General features: G+C 37.6%; 1 protein-coding gene across 9 annotated transcripts in view; it reads right to left on the reverse strand.

Moving 5' to 3' along the window:
• Positions 1-15,671, reverse strand: part of LOC113079453 (teneurin-3) — a 148,034-nt gene that overhangs the window by 56,420 nt on the left and 75,943 nt on the right. For all 9 annotated transcript variants that reach the window (XM_026251857.1, XM_026251746.1, XM_026251792.1 and 6 more), the window contains 5 exons: positions 10,401-10,606; positions 7,558-7,768; positions 3,935-4,036; positions 2,737-2,931; positions 261-461 (listed from right to left, as the gene is read on the reverse strand). In XM_026251857.1, coding sequence (XP_026107642.1) covers positions 261-461; positions 2,737-2,931; positions 3,935-4,036; positions 7,558-7,768; positions 10,401-10,606 — 915 coding nt within the window. The remainder of the gene's footprint in view (positions 1-260; positions 462-2,736; positions 2,932-3,934; positions 4,037-7,557; positions 7,769-10,400; positions 10,607-15,671) is intronic.

Below are 15,671 nucleotides of genomic sequence, written 5' to 3' on the forward strand. Positions count from 1 at the left end.
GTGCACACGCATACCACACTAGCTGCCACTGAGCTTTTGATGGACTGAGAGATATTTCATAATGATAGTGTATTTAAGGTTGACTCAAACGCGTCTTCAGAGGGTCTGCTGACAGATTAAAGAGAGAGGAGGACAGCCTAATGCCTGTTAATGCCCTTAACAACAATAAGCAGCTATTCAGTGTATAAAACAAAGCATGATAATTCAGTGGAAAAGAATGACATATTAAAGAGGTGGGTGTAGAAGTGTATAATAGGTACCGATGGAGCAATCCGGTCCAGTCCAGTTGGTGTCACAGGTGCAGGTGCCGCTCTCCGTCTGGTAGGTTCCGTGTCCCGAGCACTGGTCTGGACACATGGTCTTCAGGATCTCACAGTTGTTGCCGCCCCATCCTGGATTGCAGTGGCACTCTCCATGAATGCACACTCCGTGAGATGAGCAGGAGGGGTCCAGGCAGTCCACTGTGTGTGTTTTTGGGAATAAAAAGCAGAAACTCTTTCTTAGCAGGTTAGCAAAACTATGTATGATAAAGTATAACCTAGGATACTGACCCTACAATGTATGCATTAATTTTTTATCAGTTTTCTTGCATAAAGACTTTATTGGTAAAAACAAAAATAGACTTTGAAATAATAAATAGAGGTGTCTTTTCAGGTCACTTTGTATGAAGGGCAAAACTATGCAGTAATGGAACGAAATTAAAAATGTTGCGGCTACATGAAAGTCTAAGAAGTGACTCCAAGCTTAAATGATTATTTTTTATTTATTATTAACATGCTTATACAATGTTAACCTTTTATAAGAAAAGGAAATAGACAGTACTTAATACTTTAATAGAAAAGACAAACACAACATCAAATAAACACAACATTACTGCAATATTATGTTTGCTGTATCCATATCTATTCTACTATTGCACTTGCTTTTAGACAAATTTCAGCAACAACTCAAATAATTTATACCATTTTAAATGACAAACAAAATGGTTATGCTCTAACAGATGAATTATGTCGTATAAAAAAAAAAAAGCCAGGATGTACTGGGTTTTTACTTTCTTATGCATAAATGCATTGTTTGCTTGCAAAGTAAATGAAATTAGTTTGTTAACCTGAGGGAACATTGTGCAATAGTAGGTTAATGTGAAAAACATGTGATGTTTATACAGTAATACGTTCTTGTTAAAATTCTCTCATCTTAATGGAATCCATAATTTGCTAATGCCAAAGTGTGCATAGCATAAGCTTCACATTATATGGCTCTCAACCCCACTCTGTTCCAGCACACACACACACACACACACATTATAAACTGATTCAGACAGTACATGTAGCAAAGTATGATCTATGTGCTGCTCAATGTGCTCTCAAAGCATGTGCTAGACATCTCTTATTCTCATAGGCAGAAGTCCACTGCTTTTCCACAGATGGGAAAGCAGTTTTAGGGGACTGAGGAGCAAACGGGGCTGAGTTTGCAGAGTGGGACAGTGCTACACATTCCTTTTCAAAAGCCATGAGGGGCTAATTTGCAGGTGTGTTTGTGTGTGTTTTTATGCTTAATAACTCCTGGGAGAGGGCTGAGGTTCAGTAACCCTTAATTAATCTGATTCTGTGGTAGTTAATGGGGCTTAATCCTGCCATTGATTGACAACAGGCCAATTCATGACCAGAAAATAAAGTTCCCTACATAAATAGCATTAGCCGGTCTCTCTCTGGATATAAAGATTTATGTGTTTTGCTGTTTGCGCCAAATCATAACAATCGAGCTGCAGGAATGGAATCTTTTTGTCTAACAGTAAAAATAAAAAAATAAACAGCGCACTGCATGCCGTACAATCTGTGTGCCGTGTCATGGTAGCATAAACACCATGCAGAAAGCAAATTTTCTTAATGAAGAAAAATCTATTCTAATCTAGCTTTTTTCCCCACTCACGAGGCTGATGGGTAAGGGACCTGCACATCAGTGGGGACATCAATGTAATTATTTGCTCTGTGAAGTGGAGAATGACAATTGTTTCTGGAATATTGAACTATTAACTCATGGATAATGATTATTGCCGGGACAGTAAATTATCAAAGAGGGTCACAGGAGGAAGAGTCCCTTTGATGGCTACTGACAAGGCGTTAGGCTCCTCATTAAGCAAAGTGATGCTGAAAGGCGATATGAACTGGACAGATTTTTCTCTCTCTCAAACACCCAAACAAGCACTTCTGTATCACTCTTGCACTTGCGCGCTCTCTCTCTCTCTCTTTTTATCAGGTCTGGTGAAAAGCCTGACCGTGTCCGCAGAGACGGAGCTTTCAAACACTTCTAGAAAAAAAAAAAATCAATCCTCCTCGAACCAATGAGTAATCAGCGATCGCGTTGATAACACATTATCTTGCACATCTTTGATGGTGTAATGCAGTGGGGTTTAATGGCAAGAACGCTGGAAATAGCAGTGTTAGATAAATGCTTCCATTAGGGCTTCTGATGGGTCTCTTATGAACTGAGGCTTGAGATGCTGGAGATGTCTGTAAGGAGGGAAACAGATGAAAAATTCTGCCTGACAAACAAACTGTTTTCTAACACCGGACCACTGAATGGAGGGTTTGCTGTGAAGTTGGAAAACATGGTCTCTTAAGAGACACAAGAAATAATCAGTTAATATTTTCTTAAAATACTGAAGCAGAGATATTGAAGTAAGCAGATAGGATAGCTGGCTACACAAAAAAATGGTGGTTGATTTGTATCCCTGACCTTCTTCACAGTTGTCTCCTTTATAGCCCGTGTTGCAGGTGCAGGTGCCCATAATGCAGATTCCGTGTCCGCTGCAGTGAATATCGACGCACTGGTTGCTAGGAACGTCACACTCTGTCCCTTTCCAGCCACTGTAACAAAGACAGCGCCCCCTGGAGTACTGCCCATTGCCACTGCACAGCACTGGACAAGCGGCTTTGAAAAGAAAAACAAAAAGCAATTGGGGAAATAAGATAAAAGGTAGTTTATGTAGGGCTGTGCAAAAAAATCTAATGCGATTTTCACGTGCATCTTTTCAGTAATGGTGCTCCTATGAGTAGTAGTATATACACAGAACGTGATTTCGGGGGTTGCCAGGTTTCACAACAAAACCTGCCCAATTGCGTTTCATTCCGGGCGATAAAATACACATTTTTTGGCAGGGTTCCCTTGGTAAAATTCGCATTTTAGGGGCTTAATATCACGTTATTGGGATTGGAGTCGCTTCGACCCACGGAGAAGAAAAACAACCGCAGACTTGGCAACAGTGGTTGGCATTTACTACACAGAGCCGTAGTTCACTGACAATCTACACTAAATCGATTTCAAAATCGCAGGCAATTGGACCAACGGCTCTGTGTAGTAAATGCCGCTCCAACTGAACCAGCGTTGCCAACCCTGCCAAAAAAAACTTGTATTTTATCCCCCAGAATGCAATTTTTAGTAGGGAACCCCCTAGAAACGCAATTGGACTAGTTTTGAGAAGCAACTGAGCAGGATTTGTTGTGAAAACCTGGCAACCCTAATGTGAATGCATGTGCTGGAGATATACTACTAATCTCAGGAGCGCCTTTACTGACGAGATGCGCATGAAAATCAAGTTCGATTTTTTTGCACAGCCCTACGTTTATGACAATCATATCATTCAACAGGTGAAGTTTTCAAGCGATTTCTTTATAGATCTTCTACTGTATTAACTCTTAAAGTATAACCAGATATATAAACAAAACAAATACAATAAAAATACCATGGAAATAAAAACTAATTGTTGCTTCCTCCGGATAATAAGAAGCCATTCAGGCTTGGGAATTGAGTCTCATCAAAAGCGTCCATAATCTGAAACCAATTATGAATAGTGACATTGGTTGTTTATTTCTCTGGAGAGTCATGTGTGACCGTGTGTGTGTATGCATGCACGTGAGAGCATAGAGAAGCATACCTCGTGAGCAATCAGGCCCAAGGAACCCTGGGAAACAATGGCATGTTCCCGAGCGACAGTCTCCGTTACCATGGCAATTGTGTGGACACTCCGTGAGGGTATCTGGGGGGAAAGAATGGAAGTGTGAGTCACAAAAAGAAAGGTGACGAGAGAGGAAAGGAGAGTGAGAAAAGCACTAATTGAGGAGACAGTCTGTGGAAATTAGCAGACATTCAACCCCCCCCCCCACATCTTTAATTAAAGGAGTGCCAGATGCGTGATTAACAAAAACCTGCATCTAAGCTTACTCTGCCTTAATGAACCAATCAGAGCATTATTACCACCAATTAGCAGCCAGACGCTCTGCTCAGAGCCTTCTTTACACTGCTGGATGGCCATTAAAACACACATAATGTTTTTTTTTTTTTTTTGTCATAGTGGGGACTTTCCATTGTATTTTGTTTTATTATGGTAAATAATGATGATTATAAATTTTAGATTCAGGGTTAAATGACAAGACAATGTTCATAAAGACATTATTTAGCATGAATAAGCATGGTGTCAACTGCAGCTGGTCGCCACAATGTAAACAAAACCTGATGCGTGCACACACAATACACAAAGACATCAGCACATTAAGGTACACAAACAAAGCTGTCTCTCTGAGCACACAGTCGTTAATTAATTCCTGAATGAATCAGAGTTTTTGAATGAATTCTAAGACTGAATGATTCAATGGCACATTGAATATATAGTCATTTATCGTCACTTAATGGCGAAACAATGCAGAATGAGTCCTCACTACTAATGCAAGGACTTCAAGTATGATATATCATGTAAGCACCCCACAAGTACCTTACTGCTTTTATAACACAGTTATCACACAATACAATTATTAAAACCAAGAAAGTATGTATTGATATATTACTTTTTTTTTTTTGAAGCAAATTCATTAAATGCTATCCTTTCGCTAAAAAACAGATCCTGACAGTGAAATGGCAAGAGAAAGTTTCAAACATGCCTCATCTTATGGAGCTTAAACAAAAACAGATAATAGGGACTATTTTCATCTGCGGTGTCATTTATTTTTTTAACACTATATATGATATTTTCTTACATACATATGTTTATCTCTCAGCATGAGAAAACATCTGTTTTCCGTGTTATATTTTAAAACAGCACAACGTGAGTTTGCAAGCATCATTACAGTGTAAATTGATGGACATACAGTAACATTCCCTCCACTCTCTTGCTGCGTGTCTTGCTAAAGTCGAATTCAGACTGTACGCTTTTCAAAGTAGTCGGGTCACTGTTCTTTTCACACTGCACGACTATCTTTGCCAGCATTCAGTTGCTGCTGTGTTCACACTGCATGACTCTACAATAGGAAGAATCGTCGACAACTCTGTCTGGCACGCAAATTACATTTCACAACCAGACACACTTGCTCCCTCATTGGCTGTCGGTCATCACCGGTGTGGTGATGACCGACAGCCACTTTTCAGAACACTTTTCAGAACACTTTTCTTTTTCACACAGCGGGATTTTTAATCGATTCTCTCAGATCGCTTCTTTGCTCATTCACACTGCGTGATTGTCACTCGTGTGAACGAGCACCGATTTGCCTGTGATTTTGGGCATTCGTCAGCGAGTTCTCAAAAACTGTCGGCAAGCCAAAATCGGGGCTGAAATCCTGCAGTCTGAACTCGGCTTAAGGTGACGTCAATGATTGTGACATCACCTGTCCATACTTTCATTAAAAGCAGCAGCTCATTGGTGTCTAAGTCAATTCTGACAAGGTAATGAGCTGCAGCAGTCTCTTGTCACCAGCAGCCCGCTGTTATTACAACCACTGAAGCGTTTAGCAGAGCTCTCAGACATCCCCACTGAAGGACCATATTATCTCGCTCTACAGAGATATAATGAATTTTAATTTTCAAAAGGTTAACTTTTTACTCATCGAAGCATAATCAACCCATTTTTAAAAGAGGGTGCTGGCTGCAGTCCTACTGATCATTTTTCATGTTCTAGTCTTTGTGATCGAATTTGATCACAAAGCCTGTTTTTATGAGTTCATGAATGAGGTGAGAAAAGAGGGGAAAGAGAAGGTGAAAAAAGGTGGGAGAGAAATGGAGAGAGGAAAGGTCCTGCAGGTCATCAGGCAACACTTCGAATCAGCTGCAGCCCACTAGCCACTTAAAACATAGATCGATAACATCTCTCACCATCATTATACACACTCATCTGTGAACAGATAGGGTCACACGCTTCTCTTTATCTCTCTCTGTTCATACAAATATTCACACTGAGCCTAATAAAAAAATAAGAAAAATATTATTCTTATTTTTTTTATGGATTTGAAAGAAGTTCTTTACGATCACCAAGGCTGCATCTGTTTAGAAAAAGTAAAAACAATAATACTGTGAAGTATTGTTACTCTTAAAATAACTGTGTTCTATTTGAATATATTTTTAAAAAGTTATTCCTGTGAAGGTAAAGCTGAATCTTCAGCAGCCATTAATCCAGTCATTATCAGTTGATCCCTCAGAAATCATATTATGCTGATTTGTTGCTCAGTTGTTCTCACTTATTTTTGGTGTTCAGTTATAGTTATTATTTTGTTGTTTTTATTTTTTTTTTATACCATGATATATTTTTTTACAGGATTCTTTGATGAATAGAAAATTACAAGGAACATTTATTTGAAATATAAATATTTAGTTTAATTCTAAATGTCTTTACTGCTAACTTCTTTCATTCTTTCTAAATCTGACTTACCTCAAAGTTTTAGAAGTTTATATTGTACACCGTGTTTTCCTATAAAATAATGTTATGCAGCACATCAAATTAACAATGTCTTAGTAGTTTGCATGCCTCCTTTATGCTCAATACTTAAGAATTCTTATTATGAAGTTTGTGTAAAACCTGATGATCGTGTGATCCAGAATTATTTGAGAATTTTCAAAGAGCATCTTGTGTTTCACTGGGGGCAAGTTAACGTTACAAATTTGAAAAGTGCTAAAAAACTCAAGCAGATTCTTAACAAAACTAATTGATTTTGTGTCATGATACAGTACTATGCAAAAGTCTTAGGCCATTAGTATTTTTATCAACAAAAATGGTTGTTTTCCATCTGTTGCTATACTGTTTCAGTTGGAAATATCAGTTTACATTTACAAACATTCCTTTTGTAATTAATTGTAATAGTCCAGTGAGGTTTCTGTGTGCACAGCGAGTCTGTCAGGAGCCAGTGATCACACAGAGATCTGATTTTGCGTTCACTGAGCACTGTTATCTGGAATGATGTGAAGAATCAGAAAAAACTGAGGCAGACTAAATCAAGATGAATTGTGGCAACATCTCCAAGACACTTGAAGAAACCTTCCTACAAAGCTAATGTGAAAAGCACTCGTGTAAAAATGCTGTAAAGTGATGATACTCTCAAAAATAGATTTTCTTCAACCATGTTGTTTGGAAATGTAAACTCATATTTGACACTACAGCAAAAGATAGAGATGACTGGCTAAAAACTATTTTTTTGTTGATTCACTTCCTAATGGTCTAAGACTTTTGCACAGTACTATATATAATAAAAACATGTATAAAAAGCAACATAATATGATACATGGATATTCATCATTTACCGATGATGATGGTGTTGTAGGAGACCTGCTCAGGGTTTTTGCCGTCATTGTAAAAGGCCAGGTGCCAGGTGCCTGAGTCCAGGTAGCGGATGAACTCTGCCTCATGAATGTTAACTGAACGGGCCTTTCTGGCTGCTCCTTCCACCTCCACCAGTCCACGCTTCTCTTTAGCTATCAGACGGCTGCCATCCAACAGCTCCACAAAGTCGTACTGTACACACACACACACACACAACAAATTAAATCCCAGTTTAATCACAGAGAGATCAGAACACAGTGCAGTAACAGCTCTTTCACTGCAGACCCCCATTTGATCTGAACATAACTGTGCAGTATATCTGAAGTCTGATGTGTTATACAATACAAAGTCCAAGAATTGTTTCTGAAGAGCATGTGGCTCTATTACATATAACTTGCAAGAGACTGATGTTTGCAAATATATTGCCAGTGATGTAATGAATGTGTTTGGAATCAAGAGGTTGCTTGCACTCTGGTATCCTCTTTCTGAATGAAAGGAGGAAGCTCTTTAAAAAGATGCTTTACATTTTAGAAATGCCTTGTCACAATGTTATTTTTATGATTTTTTTTTTTGTCACTTTAACAAGCTGCTCCCAAACAGTGAGTTTGAGTCAAGGCCTCTGATGAGTTTAACATGCTGTTCTCAATTTACAGTGCATTAAAAATATATTTGTTTCCTAAGAGACCCTTTGGAGAATGACACAAGAGAGAGAAAGGAAGAATAAGTGAGCAAGAAATTACAAGACTATGTCTGACAAAATGAGAAGACGTTTCGATCAGTGGGGAAACATAAGTCTCCACGCCTCTATCTGTCAATAGAACTTCAACCTATCCTTTATTCAGCCTTTAAGAAACATATTGATTCATTATGGCAATTAAAGCACTGGGTCAGTGCTATTGACTCTTATTGTGGAGGCCTCCACTGCCAATTACCTCTATTAAGCATTTACAGGTTTTGTGACGCACCCTTGAAGAAGCCTAGGCACTGATGTTGCTTAGCAAGAAGAAAGAAACAGGACAAGGAAAATAATTGATTTGCGAAAGGCCAGTTTTTAATCAAAGTTAAGAGAGATTGGAGATTGGAGAGACTGCAAATGGAAACTGAATGGGGATTGTCGGGCTGTACCGTGTAGCTTTGAAAGTCAGGTTTGAAAGTGTGACAAGTGACGGTCTTTTGAGTAAAGTTGGCTGTCTGCTTTTTGTAGCAGATCTGTGAGCCTCATCTAAAAGCACGACAGTAATTTGAACGGTGGGTGTCGTGGTATTTATTACATCTGGTTACACTGAAAACTATGACTGTAATTATAAAATGGAAATTATGAGAATTACCAATGTGAAAAACATCATCCTACAAAAGACTGCTCAATTCTTCTTGAATTAGCATTATGGGTATTGGAAAAAAACACAAGGGTGCTATTTTCAATTGTCATTTGTTACCCGTAGAGATCATCTAAACCCAACAGACCCCTGGGGGTCAGTGAAAATGCAGGAGAAAACAAGTTTCCTGAAAATTTTGAGTGGTGTTTCTTACTAATGAAATAAGCATCAAACATCACAATGCTAAGCCTTTTAAGCTGTCAAACACTTAATGCTAAATGAAATATAGATGAATCCCTAAAGCTACAAAAGTTACTGATTTTGCCTTTATTTCTTCTGTTCAGATGTCACAGATGTCACAGCAGATGGGTTATTAGGCTATTTTGGCTGCTTTAACTCTTTCCCCAATAACGTTTTTGAAAAAAAAAAAGTTACCAGCCACCGCCAGCAATTTTGATGATTTTCACTCAAGTATTTTTTTCTGTATCAATATTTAAATATGCAAAACACCACAATAAAGATCAGAGCCTCTACTTCTACTAAAAAAAAAAAAAAAAAGTATTCTAGCTTAAAGCATTCTTTTTTTAATCAACACATTTTAATCTAAAACTACATCTGGAAAATATTCAGTACGATTATCAAAGCATAAATCCAGTCAATCGCTCCCATCAATACCTCTAAAGCTTGCACAGCCATACACCACTTCCTGGATCAATATTTTACTCTGTAGCATTATGCAGTTTTTATTTATATGCTGTCTATTGCTGATGATCGCATTATTTTTAATATGCATCTGTTTACATTAGAGATCGCTCGTTTCTCTATCCTGTTCATGTGTGTTTTTGTTCCGGAGGTTATGTACTCATTCAGAAGATGTGTAATAGCACCCGCTAGTGTATAACAGTGAAAACAGTTGAGCACAGTATAATGTGTATCAGGACAGAAAAATTAGTTCTTGTCAAGAAAAAAAAAAAAGACAGAAGCAGCAGTTGTGAGTGGGGGAGGGCCAACCCTAGCTCCGCCCTGCATTAATTGCATGTTAAACTGAAAATAAAAAATAAAAAATATTGCATGCATTAATGTGCTAATATTGACAACAATAACTACGATTAAATGTTCTAGAGAAAATCTCAAGTCCCTTGGTCTGTAACATTTGAGAAGGCATCATCAAACCAATATATAAATTTTTTGTTTAAAGTGGAATATTAATTTCGGTAACACTTTAGTATAGGTTCCAATTCACACTAATAACTAGAGCTTATTAGCATGTCTATTATTAACATATTGACTGTTTATTAGTGCTTATAAAGCACATATAATGCATGACATCCATAATCCTACCCAATACCCTAAACTTAACAACTACCTTATAAACTATTAATAAGGAGCAAATAAGGAGTTAATTGAGGCAAAAGTCATAGTTAATGATTAGTTAATAGTGAGAATTGGACCCTAAAATAAAGTGTGACCTTAATTTCAAGAACAGCAACAAAAAATGTCTCTGATACCTGAGTGTGTGTGGGCGGCAGGCCTTTCCGGCCGTAGACTCCCACCAGGGCACCTCTCTGGACGGAGATGTTGAACTTGAGGGACTGTGGCTGGTCAATGAAGAGCTGAGAGCGCCAAAAAGTTCCTGGAGGGACATCCTGTACTGCTCTACGGCCCACATCCAGCTCACCTGTGTCTATGGTGTTATTCTCTTGAAAGTAAACTCCTAGAGAGAGAGAGATACAGGAAGATGACATTTGTAATAGACAGACAAACCATATTTATGCTAATACCTACTTGAAGTAGAAGTTATTTATTTTCATCACACGTGATTCGGCCCTCTGAGATACTGTGGTCGAATGTATGCAAGATGGAAAACACGAGATGTGTGGAAAACCATGTTGAATCATGAAATGTTTGGCATTGCATGGAAGTTTGATTCATGCATTAATAATTATTCATCTTGTTCCTCAAAAATGTCTTGTTTACAGGCAATAGATTCAATTTGTGATCATGTAAGCGTTATGGCTAGCATATGGCAGGAAACCAATAACGTTAGAACGACCAGCAACAGGAACTACAACTAACAAAACAGTAACCTTCTCACATCACAGTCACTATGTTCTACAAAGGTATTAAGCAACAATCTATGTGTTCAAACGGAACCTGAAACACAGATGGTGTGCTTGAGTGAATCTCATAAACACCATCTGAAAAAAATATATAATAATAAATGTTTGTGTGCCAATGCAATTGTGATTCTTGCTATAGCCTCAAGTGTGATCAAACATTCATGAGGTATACCAGAATAATCTGATTTCAGAAATCGTTAAATCACTTCATACAGCATTTAATTAGCATCTTTAAGGCAACTCTTTCTGGCCCCTTACTCCCAAGTTAAAAATCACAGTGAATTACTCAGCCAACAGTAAAGAATAAAATAAATTTTATATAATTATACTCCAGGCTATGTTTATCAAAAGCATTGTTAGCCAGCTATGGTCACGAGTTTCACTGTTAGCAACATAGTTCAACGATTCGTTGTTTTCCTAAAACTTCAGCTCCAATGAACATATGATCTTGACTTGTGGACAGATTATGCAAGCAAACATGCAGAACAATCTATATCAGTCATTTCATATTAATACATATTTCATTTGACAGCTTTTAGTTTGTCAAGACAATGAAAGAGCCTAGTTTCTGAAGAGTGCACATGTGAATGCACTGTAGTAATCAAAAAAAAAAAAAAAATAATAATAATAAAAACCTGGATTGAACCAAACATCTGTGAATAAAACAAAACAACAGAGAACAAATATGGCACCTGTTTACAACAGTAATCTTAGTTTCTACAATGATATATCATACTATGGTAGTTAAGCAGTGAGTTTCCCTGGCAAAACACAACCCTTCAGCATACCTTGGGCATATTCATTTCCTGATATTAAAGGGACCTTGAAGAGATTTTAGAAAAAAACTGATACATACAGTATAGCTGAATTTATTAAGATTGGGATACATAATGGGAACTGGCAAGCTACTGTTTTCCAAAAGTGCCAACTGCTGTAATATCATAAGTAAAGTATAAGTGAAGCTATTTGACTTCACAGCTCTTCCTTTAACAAGCTGGAAAGCTAATGTCTAGAAATTACACACACAAGCGCACAATGAACTCACGACAGAAGCCTCGGCATATTCCAACCCCTCACAACATGTTACAAGGCAACAGTGCGGAATGGAGCAGTAATGGGAGAAGGAGAATAGGCTATGCTCATATGCTAGCTAATGTAGAGCAGCTGCCATTAATATTGCACTAATTATTATTGCGTAATTCCATAGCACGCGGGCACTAACCACACGCGTGTTGCTAATGCAGTCAGCCGGCTACATAAAAAGCATATTGGAGTGAATGAAAGAGTAATTAGAGAGGACTTGCTGACTGTTAGTTTTAATGTGAGCACGCCTGTGGCCCTAAATGCTCTACAGAGCAAACGAGAGAAGCCATCTGTGAAGCTCTGATCAACAGTATTGTCCACAGGATAAAAAGAAGGGGATGGTTTGCTTAAAGAATGCCAGTGAAAAAGAGATTTGGTTTCTTTGTGCACCAGGGATGCCCGCAGTTTTTCTTGGACATGGATATTGAATTGGCATTTGCCCATTAGAATCGCAGAGATGTAGTAGGTTTGTTTTGGATAGATGCAAAGACTCCCTATAGCCCTGTACTTCTCTTTCTTTTTCTCTTTTGTAGCTTTTCTCTTCAGTTTAGCCATGCAATCTGCCAAACTGTCTTGATGTTTACTGTTTAAATATGTGTGTGCACATCTTTTTTTGTACCATATAAAGTACCACTACTATCTGACAGATATCACTGAACGGATGTCCTGAGAAATGACACTTGTCTCAGTGACTTTTCTCTGGCTCTGTTTTTTTTTTGTAATTATTTTTACATATATGGTTGTTGGCACAGAAATTACACACTGCCCCTTAAAATAACAGTTCAACAAAAACAACAAAACATCTCACATGATTTACTCATTCTGTCATTCTCGTCTTCTCAGTTTATATCAAGACATTTGGTGAACATTTTTTGTGAATTAATATTTGGTTTGTTCTTCATATAAAGCTATTTCATGACTTCAGAATATGCCACATAGTTTTTTGGTCATCTTTGTAGCTTGACAGCCCCTAATTGCAATGAAATATATCTGTATAGAAAAAGATCTATGTGGAAAATTAACTGTGTTCTAAAAAACAAAACAAAACAAAAAACACGAGTTTACAATGATAAGTGGGCTAATAATTATGCCAGAATTAAATGTTTTGTCTGAACTACTTCAATTAATATTAGTAGTAATAATCTGGACACAAATGTGAAAAAAAAAATATATATTTAGGCTATTGCTTTCATCCTGAACAAATTAAAAGAAAGGAGAGATGTAGATTTTTTGCAGCAGTGACAAATGACAAGCTGACTGTGACAACATTTACTCTCGAGTACTCAATCATGGTCATGCAATTTTACAAAAACATGTCAAAAAGAGCCCTCATTCTTAATTTTGTCATTGGGTATGGTGTGACTTTCGTCAGTGTCTCCCTGTATGACTCATTAGACAGCAATTTGCTTCAACACTGCACACACACGGTGACTTTCAGTCCACAGCTGCAACAGTCAAGACTCTTACTTTCAAATGGCTAGATGAAGCATAGCTGAATGGAACCTGAGACAGGGTCTTTTAAATAATTATTTTTAACTTGACATGTCACATTAAAAATCAGAACAAAGTACTAAGTTTATTTCTATAAGTGCTGTCAAGTACTCCCATCGACAAAATGACTAAAATGCACATTACAGACAGAATTGAACTTTTCCATTAAGGGGCATTTTGTACCTTGTATTGACAGGGTATTAACAGCATGAGGCTAAACCAATGACAATCAAATCACTTTTTTTGTGACTGATCATTCTGCCCTACACCTATCCTTGATTTTCCTTTTAATTAACTTGTTTCTGCCTCTCTCACTTAATACCTATTATTCACTCTCTTCACAACACTCCCTCCATATGCTTTCATTGTCATCAGCCCACTTTCTCTCTCACTCTCACCATTTCTGTTGGGCACTGAGAGACATTAACATTACACGTGCGATTTTGCCAAGTGTCTCGGAAAAGTCACTTGAGCAGTTTTTAATTCACTGAGGCCCTTGGAAGAGTGTCTGCGTGTGCATTAGGAGAAGTATATTCATTAAGAGAGTGTAAGAGAATATCATGCTCGGCTCTCTTATTTGCTGCTGTGGGACTGAATACAGAGCGGCTCAGATGAGTTGTTTGAGAATGGTGCAGCACATAATTAAGACCCTATGAAACATTGCTAAATGCAAACATTGCTGAATGCAATGTTAGGTTCTACTTCCAGGCAACCAGGGATACAAAGTGGGATAAAAGTCAGTTTTAAGTGCAAGCCTACAGCTTCCTTACATCTGCGTGAGGTGGATGGAGTCTCTGAAGGGTGTGTGCTTGAATACAAAGCAGTCAGCGAGTCAAAATTTTTTTTCTGAAAATTAAAACGACTGGTCTACTTTCATTTTTCAATGTTTACGGAAATCAATCTCTTAAAAAAACAGCAAGACCTCATATGCTAATGACATTCCCTACAGTCCTAGTCACATACAAACACATGCACCTCTGAATTGAGAGAGGCAATCTAAAGCACATCCTGTCATTTAGGAAAGAAACTGCACTGAGGCTATTGTCCCTGCTTTGAACACACACACACACACACACACACACACACAAGGAGGTACAAAGAGCACTTGAAGCTCTTTTATGGAGTGAGTGCTTTTAGGTCAGCTGTCTCTCAAAGAAAGGTGAACTGCAGATGACAGCAACAGCACCCTCAGTTATTACTCGCTTTTTCTTCACTGGAGAAGAAGAGACAGACAAATGAGTGTGTGCACTTATTTCAAAGGGTCTACAGCAGGTATGTAAGTCAAACTTTGCAGCATGTGCTGCCTGTTCAGTCTGTCAGTAAGGATATGCATCTGTGTGGATTTGCTGCGCTTCTATTCATGTGTCTCTGTGTGTGGGCAGCTTTTATATCCTTGTGGGCATGAAATGTCTGAAAATCTCACTAGAAACACATCAAAACCTGGCAAAACCATCTAGTGGGGACATCCTTGTGAGGATAAATGGTTCATGAAGGAGCTAAATATGTCAAAAATGTTCTTAATAAAAAAAATTCTGTAAGCCATTTACAGACAGAGGTTGTGGTTAGTCTATATTTATAATTATACAGCAGTTAGATTCGGTTCATTCTTATTTATAGAGGAAAATCCACATTGACAATTGTGCTGTCTTTCTCATGTCATATTGCTGAATTAAAGACCCCATGACATGTGGGACATTCTCATTACAGAAGGATTCATCAATATATATATATATATATATATATATATATATATATATATATATATATATATATATATTAGGGCTGTCAAATGATTAGAATTTTTAATCAAATTAATCAGACTTTCAGTGGATTAATCAGGATTAATCACTATTTGCAATTACACCTGAATCCTAACCATTTTTTTTTTTCTGAAATGCATACCAAAAGATAAATAACAGGACACAGATATATAATTTTCATGTATTGATTCATCAATATGTGGTTCTTTTTTTCTGAATTTCAAAAGTTCAACATTTACTTAGATCAAATTTACCTGAGCACTATAACAAACCATGCCATTTAACTACAGATCGTGTAAGAGTTTTAGGTGAACCAGTGGTTAAA

The sequence above is a fragment of the Carassius auratus genome, chromosome 1 (assembly GCF_003368295.1).
Source record: "Carassius auratus strain Wakin chromosome 1, ASM336829v1, whole genome shotgun sequence".
Taxonomy (NCBI): domain Eukaryota; kingdom Metazoa; phylum Chordata; class Actinopteri; order Cypriniformes; family Cyprinidae; genus Carassius; species Carassius auratus.